This window comes from Borostomias antarcticus (genome assembly GCF_949987555.1).
Source record: "Borostomias antarcticus genome assembly, chromosome: 24".
In the NCBI taxonomy this organism is placed as follows: domain Eukaryota; kingdom Metazoa; phylum Chordata; class Actinopteri; order Stomiiformes; family Stomiidae; genus Borostomias; species Borostomias antarcticus.
The window spans coordinates 6,571,938-6,579,801 of NC_140257.1; the positions used below are offsets into that span (position 1 = coordinate 6,571,938).

The window sequence follows — 7,864 nt, forward strand, 5'->3', positions numbered from 1 at the left end:
TTTTCCTGCTTTTGAGAAATGTCTTTACTTTAGAAGATAGACAGACAGACAGACAGACAGACAGACAGGCAGGCAGGCAGACAGACAGAGAGACAGGCAGACAGACAGACAGACAGACAGACAGACAGACAGACAGACAGAGAGACAGGCAGAGAGACAGACAGACAGACAGACAGACAGACAGACAGACAGACAGACAGACAGACAGACAGACAGACAGACAGACAGACAGATAGATAGATAGATAGATAGATAGATAGATAGATAGATAGATAGATAGATAGATAGATAGATAGATAGATAGATAGATAGATAGATAGATAGATAGATCCCAGGGGAAGTGTTGTCATCTTCCTAGGTCTATAATGCGGGTATCTTGCTCACCTTTGATGCTCTCTTGGGGGGCTTGGTCCTCTTGTTCTCTCCTTTGTTGGAGTTGCGTCTGAAGACCAGCCAGGAGTTACGAGGACTCACTATGTCCACATCTGAGGAAACTGTCTCCTGCAAGCACAGAAGATACAGTCTGATCACCATGTACATTAGCAGGGGGGGGAAAAGTGTCCGTATTCACCAATATAATTCGTCTGCTATCAATGCGAATATAATCGTGTCACCATGATACTACAGTATGTCTACCGGCTCATTCCCATGGGGCTATTGGAGTGGAGGGAGGGCCTGTATGTTCTGTGTCTGTTTACTTACCGGGCTCTCTGTACTGACGGTGTTGTTCTCCCCCTGGCTCTCATCACTCTGCGCAGAGCAAACGGTCACCAGCAGTCCCAGGAGGAGGGGCAGCAGCAGTCCTCGGGCCCCACCGAGGGAGCCCCTGCCCTGGGATAAACCAGGCATGTTTGTGGGGGGGTGGGGGGGTGGCGGTTCTCCTTCAGAAAAGACCTGCTCCTCAACTCTACAGGCCTAGGAGGTCCCCCATCCTAGGACCACTGTGGAGATGACGGGGTCCTCAAAGTGGTAAGCTCCGCTCGTGTCGGCAGGATGGTCCTTTTCCCAATTCTCTTTCACTCCGATGGTGCTTTTGATGGGTTGGTGATGCCTCTGTGTCTGTATGTCTGTCAGTGTCACTCTGGGACGGGTATTACCACTGCATTATGTCTCTCAAGGCCTCTCAGTGGACACATCTTGGTGTCTCTCCGACCCAAGCGAAATGTTCAACTGTCAACATGTCATCTATCATACACACAAATATGTGTGAGAAACGTTGTGTATTCTGTCACTGTGCAACATAAATACTATGTGTGTGGTAAAGGCAGTGTTACTAACATGAGAATGTGTGCGTGTGTGTGTGTGTGAATGACAAATTCTCTCTGTGTGGTACTGCCACAGTGGGAGGTATAAACACTATTCCCTTTCCCCTTCTCCTCTGTGAAGCCAAAAAGTTTCTTCTTCTCCCTCACTGACCTTATTTCTCTCTCTCTCTCTCCCTCTCTCTCCTTCTCTTACCACGTCGTCTGTCTGTCTCACCCCTTCTTCACGCAGTAGCAGTAGTCTCTCTGGCGGTCAGTTGAATGATACAGTCTTGTTTCCAGAAAGAGTCCGACTTGTTTTCTCTTCAAACCATATTCCTGTGTCCCGGCCGCTGGTCCAGTGATGTTGCCGTACGTCTGTTCTGTTCAGAGCTTCCTCTCCTCTAGCTGTTTTTCCCTCGCTCTCAATCTCTTTGGTCTTTTTTTTTTTTTGTAATCTTCCTCCCCACTTTAAAGACTCCTCCTTCGACTCCCCCCTTCCTCCCCCCTTCCTCCCCCCTTCCTCCTGGCTCCTCCTCCACTCTAATCTGGCTCTCTGGATCTTGTGCTTTCACTCCATCCCTCCACAGTCCTGATCCTGCGCTGCACCCCTCTCTCTCCCTCTCTCCCTCTCTCTCTCTCTCTCTCCCTCTCTCTCTCTCTCTCTCTCTCTCTCCCTCTCCCTCTCTCTCTCTCTCTCTCTCTCTCCCTCTCCCTCTCTCTCTCTCTCTCTCTCTCCATCTTGCTCTCCCCACTCTCCTATTGTGTCATTACCTGACTCAAGATCTTTGTCGTCTGTCTTCTCTCTCTCTCTCTCTCTCTCTCTCTCTCTCTCTCTCTCTTCTTTGCTATGCTGGTAGTTTTCTTCCACTGACTTCCAAGGCTGCCCTCTTGCCATACTGTCATGTTTTCCAGGGTCCCAGTACCAAAAGGATGCCTTTCACTCCCCCACCAGACCAGAGGAATGTATTACAATAATTGCATATATGACATTTTGTTATTCATTATTATTATTATTATTATTATTATTGTTGTTGTTATTGTTGTTATTATTATTATTGGATGTGTAATAATTATTATATCCAATAATGTGTGTTACAATTACAGTACTGGAGCTGCTGCCTCCGCGACCCGACCCCGGATAAGCGGATGAAGAAGATGGATGGACAATTACAGTACGTCCACGAAATGTGTCTTTTTTTTGTCACTGGTAGTGTGTCAGTTTCAGAGGGAAAGACAGAGTCACACACACTGCAGAGATAAGAGAGGGGAGTGGTCTGACGCTGTCAGAGCTGCCAAGATGATGACATTTATCAGGAAAGTTGGTGCATGTGAGGCGTTTCATCATGTCTCCTTATGATGAAATGTTATTTAGAACCTGGGCGTGTCATTTCATTGGTAATCGAGCCCCTGTTGGATGCATCAAGGTGGTAGAGGAGACAAGCCTGCCGGTCTATATCACACAGTAATAATGTTTAGGAGTTGGGGACCATCTCAATCAGTTATTACATCATGCACTGCATTTTCTCTCAAAATTGAAATGGATTTCATATTAAGAAGTTCAGCGCTCCATTAAAAGAAACAAAAACAAATATAACATCTTCCATATCATACTATTAAAAGACGCTACGTCTCTCTTCTTGTGTGATTTGTGTTTGATTTCATTATATGCCTGTTAATTCCTAACATGGGTGGCACAGTGGCTCTGTACGATACACCCTCGCGTCACAGAAAGAAGGTCCTGGTTTTGATTCCCGCATGGGCTATCTCCCGAGTGTCTATGTTCTCCCCGTGCTCACTCGGGTTCCCTCCACATAGAATCCAACATGAGGAACGTGCAGGAGAACAGATGCTCTCCAGTCCTGTCCCTGACCAGGACCTGGACTGAGCACTTGGACGTGGACAGGCACCACTGATGAGGCTGCCCCTGGAGGACAGCTTGTAATAAATATTTGATTTAAGAAAAGTCTTCAGTCTTGATTTAAACTGAGAGTTGCAGCAGACCTGCAGTTTTCTGGACGTTTGTTCCAGATATGTGGAGCATAAAAACTGAACGCTGCTTCTCCATGTGTTGTTTTAACTCTGGGGACAGAAAGCAGGCCTGTGCCAGACGACCTGAGAGGTCTGGATGGTTCATAATGTAGCGGCAGATCAGAAATATATTTTGGCCCTAAACCATTCAGTGCTTTATAAACCAGCAGCAGTATTTTAAAGTCAATTCTTTGACAGACAGGAGGCCAGTGTAAATACCTCAGAACTGGAGTAATGTGATCCATTTTCTTAGTCTTAGTGAGGACTTGAGCAGCAGCGTTGTGAATCAGATCGTTTTTTTAGAGAGACCTGTAAATACACCGTTACAGTAGTCGAGTCTACTGAAGATAAACGCATGGACCAGTTTTTCCAGAACCTGCTGTGACATAAATCCTTTAATCCTTGATATATTCTTCAGGTGATAGTAGGCTGACTTTGTAATTGTCTTAATGTGACTGCTGAAATTCAGGTCTAAGTCCATGACTACACCAAGATTTCTGGCTTTGTTTGTGGTTTTTAGCATTAGCTAATAACTATTAGCTGAGCGCTGACTTTTAATCGTTCTTCTTTGGCTCCAAAGACAATTACTTCAGTTTTATTTTTGTTTAGTTGAAGAAAGTTCTGGCACATCCAATCGTTGATTTGTTCAATGCACTCATTCAATTCTTGTATGGGATTATAGTCCCCTGCCCAGATAGCAAGCGAATCTGGGCCATATACAGGCCAGATCTGGCCCTTGTGACTTAGTTCAAGCTCATATATGGCCCAGAATCATTACACATCTGCTTGCTATCTGGGTGGTGATATGGTGATATACATTTGTGTGTCGTCTTCGTAGCTATGGTAACATATTTTGTTGTTTTCCATAATTTGAGCTAGTGGGAGCATGCAAATGTTTAACATAAGAGGCCTCAGAATGGAGCCTTGGGGAACTCCACAGGTCATTTTTGTCTGCTCAGAATTGTTGTTGCCTATAGACACAAAATAGTCCCTGTCCTTCAAGTAGGATTCAAACCAGTTTAGCACTGTGCCAGAAATTCCCAGACAGTTTTCCAGTCGGCCTAGTAATATGTTGTGGTCAACCGTGTCAAATGCAGCACTGAGATCCAGTAGTACTAAGACTGAAATTCTGCCATTGTCTGTGTTTAAATGGATGTCATTGAAGACCTAAACAAGAGCAGTCTCAGTGCTGTGGTGTGGTCAAAATCCTGACTGGAAGACTGTTGAAAAACGGCTTTTTCCATGATTTTACTTAAAAACGGGAGATTTGATATGGGCCTATAATTGTTCATTTGTGAGGTGTCTAGATTATTCTTTTTTAAGAGTGGCTTGACGACTGCAGTTTTCAGAGTTTGTGGGAACACACCTGAAAGAAGAGCTGTGTTTACAATCTGTAGTAAATCAGAGGCCATGCAGTTAGATACAGTTTTGAAAAAGCCTGTAGGCAGAATATCAAGGCAGCAGGAGGAGGATTTCAGATATTGTATAATGTCCTCCAGGGTTTTATGATTGATTGGATAACATTGTGTCATGGTATTGATTTTAAGTGAACACTGGGACAACACATCCTGTATCTGATATGGAGGCACTGATTGCTTGTCTAATTTTCTGAATTTTGTCAGTGAAGAATGAGGCAAATTCATTGCAGGCCCTGGTGGATAGAAGTTCAGAAGTTCACAAAGCACGTGCATTGTTATGGTTTTTGGTGATGATGTCAGAAAAGAAGGACTGCCGTGCATTTCTCAGCTCCAAATTATAAATGTGAAGTCTCTCTTTATAGATGTCATAATGAACATGGAGATATGTTTTTCGCCACCTGTGTTCAGCTTTTTGACACTCTCTTTTTTCTATTCTGACCAGACCTGACCTGATCTCCATGGAGATCTTTTCTTACCAGAGACCACCTTCACCTTAGTGGGCGCATGGCATCAATAATATTTGTAATTTAAGAATTGAAATTATCTACAAGCTCATTAACTGAGACCCAAGAGAGGACAGGTGTGGACGAGAAAGTCTGAGTAAATATTTCACTGGTGTTTTCAGTGATCTACCGTTTTGTGATGACCTCTGTTTGAACATTTGTGTGCATGGAGATTGTACTCTCAACAAAAACACAGGCATGATCAGAGAGCGCAACATCACACACTTCAACCTTAGAAATATTCAGACCTTTGGTGATGATCAAGTCCAGAGTGTGCCCCTTGTTGTGTGTGGGCTCCGTCACATGCTGAGTCAGTCCATAGTTATCAAGAACACAACACAGTTCTTTAGCCCCTCTGTCCTGAGGGTTATCAACATGGATGTTAAAGTCAATACAGATAATAGACAGCAGTTCAGCATAGTCATTTGGACAGTATTTAGGTGGCCTGTAGATGTTTAGAAATATGGCTCGAGAAGAGGAATTCAACTGAAGAGCCACATATTCAAAGGAACCAACATTTCCATAACACATCTGTAAAGGCTAAAGTCACACCTCAGTTTATATATACAGTTATAGCCTACTACAGGATCCAGGCAAATAAAATTAAGTTTTTCCTAATACCGTGTTTATCTGATTTGTTTCTCATGAATCAGATATAATTTTGTTTTACATGCTTATCAATCAATCAATCAATCAATCAAAGCTTTATTTGTATAGCGCATTTCATACCCAGAGGCAACACAATGCGCTTTACAGAGAACAAGGGAGGTGGGCATACGACCCACTCTCTACATATTCCAGAAGGAAGCAAAGCTTATCTCTGATAAGATAATATGGTTTGCTTACGGTAAATGAATAAAGTTGATACAGTATCTATTTGAAGCTGATTTGACTCCTCATTGTAATGAAGAGCCAACGTTCTTATAATAGGAAAAAAAAAATCTTTGTCAGGATTAGAACTCCAGACTACAAGAGTGGCGTCTTATCCTCTCCTCTCATCCACTGGGCAGTACTGTCCTCTCCTCTCATCCACTGGGCAGTACTGTCCTCTCCTCTCATCCACTGGGCAGTACTGTCCTCTCCTCTCATCCACTGGGCAGTACTGTCCTCTCCTCTCATCCACTGGGCAGTACTGTCCTCTCCTCTCATCCACTGGGCAGTACTGTCCTCTCCTCTCATCCACTGGGCAGTACTGTCCTCTCCTCTCATCCACTGGGCAGTACTGTCCTCTCCTCTCAGCCACTGGGCAGTACTGTCCTCTCCTCTCATCCACTGGGCAGTACTGTCCTCTCCTCTCAGCCACTGGGCAGTACTGTCCTCTCCTCTCATCCACTGGGCAGTACCGTCCTCTCCTCTCATCCACTGGGCAGTACTGTGGTCCTGGCAGGAGACATAAAGATGGAGTGAAGGAAATGGTCCAAGTCTAGTGAAGGAAATGGTCCAAGTCTAGTGAAGGAAATGGTCCAAGTCTAGTGAAGGAAATGGTCCAAGTCTAGTGAAGGAAATGGTCCAAGTCTAGTGAAGGAAATGGTCCAAGTCTAGTGAAGGAAATGGTCCAAGACTAGCCAAGTTTTGCTCTAATCTTCAGTTGTGTTTCCACCCAGTGATTCGGATCCGCTCCAAAATGTAACTGGTTCTAAGTTGGTCCATCCTACACCCCTCCACGAGTTCCACACGTGAAAATCGCTCTGGTTTTGTGTAATCCTGTTGCAAGAATGAACAAAATAACAAACACACAACTGAATATATATACCTCCGCCCTGGAACAATGATGTGCGGCAGTGAGCCCATTCTATAGTGGAGTGTCTATCCAAGTGTAGCAGCACATCTAAAACAAAGAGACAGCCACCTGGCTTTGTTTTTCACATGAGTAATTGTGTTTCATCTATCAGGAAATTAGACGTTTGAATACATCAGGTCTGTAATACATCACTGTCCATTTCATTTAACAGACACAGAGCCACAGGCCCGGAGTCTAAGCTTGAGTCTTTCTCTGTCCAATATCTGTAGGGACAGCAAGGAAGGACCTAATGATCTGTTTCACTATTGTATTAGTTTTTATTTTTTTACAATAGGCAATGGGCCTGTGTGAATGCTAGATTTAATTTAGATATCTAGAAGTGAATAAAGAGTAACCAGACCAGGTCCAGCCTGGCTTATGTGCGTGGCTGGTTAGTCATGCCACTGAAATAGCTGTGAACTGAAATTACATGAAATAATGTCTGATAAATTAATATAGGTCTTGTCACCTGGACATATCAGTTCCAAAACTAGCAGCAGCTTCCATAGCATTAATGGTAGTGGTCAGTGGCTAAAGCAGTTACACTGATGATTCCTGTAACGTTAGCTATTTTGCTGCAATTGGTTAAACTTCTGTTTCTGGACAAAATTCATTACGTTCTGTATGCACGTCCCTTTAGGTGGTGAAGTAAGTAGACAGTAATCTCTGAGAATGTCCCGCGTGGGAGTCCAATGCTTTGACCACTACTCTACTTGTGGAATTTAGGTAAGGGATAAAAAGGTTGGAGTGAAAAGACTGGTTCTTTATTCCAAAAATACAGACAGTTGCAACTGGGCTCTTGACAAGAACACAAAGAGATTCAACCAAGAACTGAACTTTTACTCTTGTGTACAGCTCTATATTCAAAGCAAGGCCTGGATATGACATTCA

At 43.8% G+C, this 7,864-nt stretch overlaps 1 protein-coding gene across 1 annotated transcript in view; it reads right to left on the reverse strand.

Annotated features, from left to right (window-relative positions):
- The window catches only part of LOC311325739 (erythroferrone), a 6,771-nt gene extending 5,400 nt beyond the window's left edge, over positions 1-1,371 (reverse strand). Inside the window, exons 1-2 of the mRNA XM_084458487.1 lie at positions 703-1,371; positions 385-501 (exon numbers count right to left, since the gene is read on the reverse strand). Coding sequence (XP_084314613.1) covers positions 385-501; positions 703-849 — 264 coding nt within the window. The 5' untranslated portion in view covers positions 850-1,371. The remainder of the gene's footprint in view (positions 1-384; positions 502-702) is intronic.
- Positions 1,372-7,864: the final 6,493 nt, after the last annotated feature.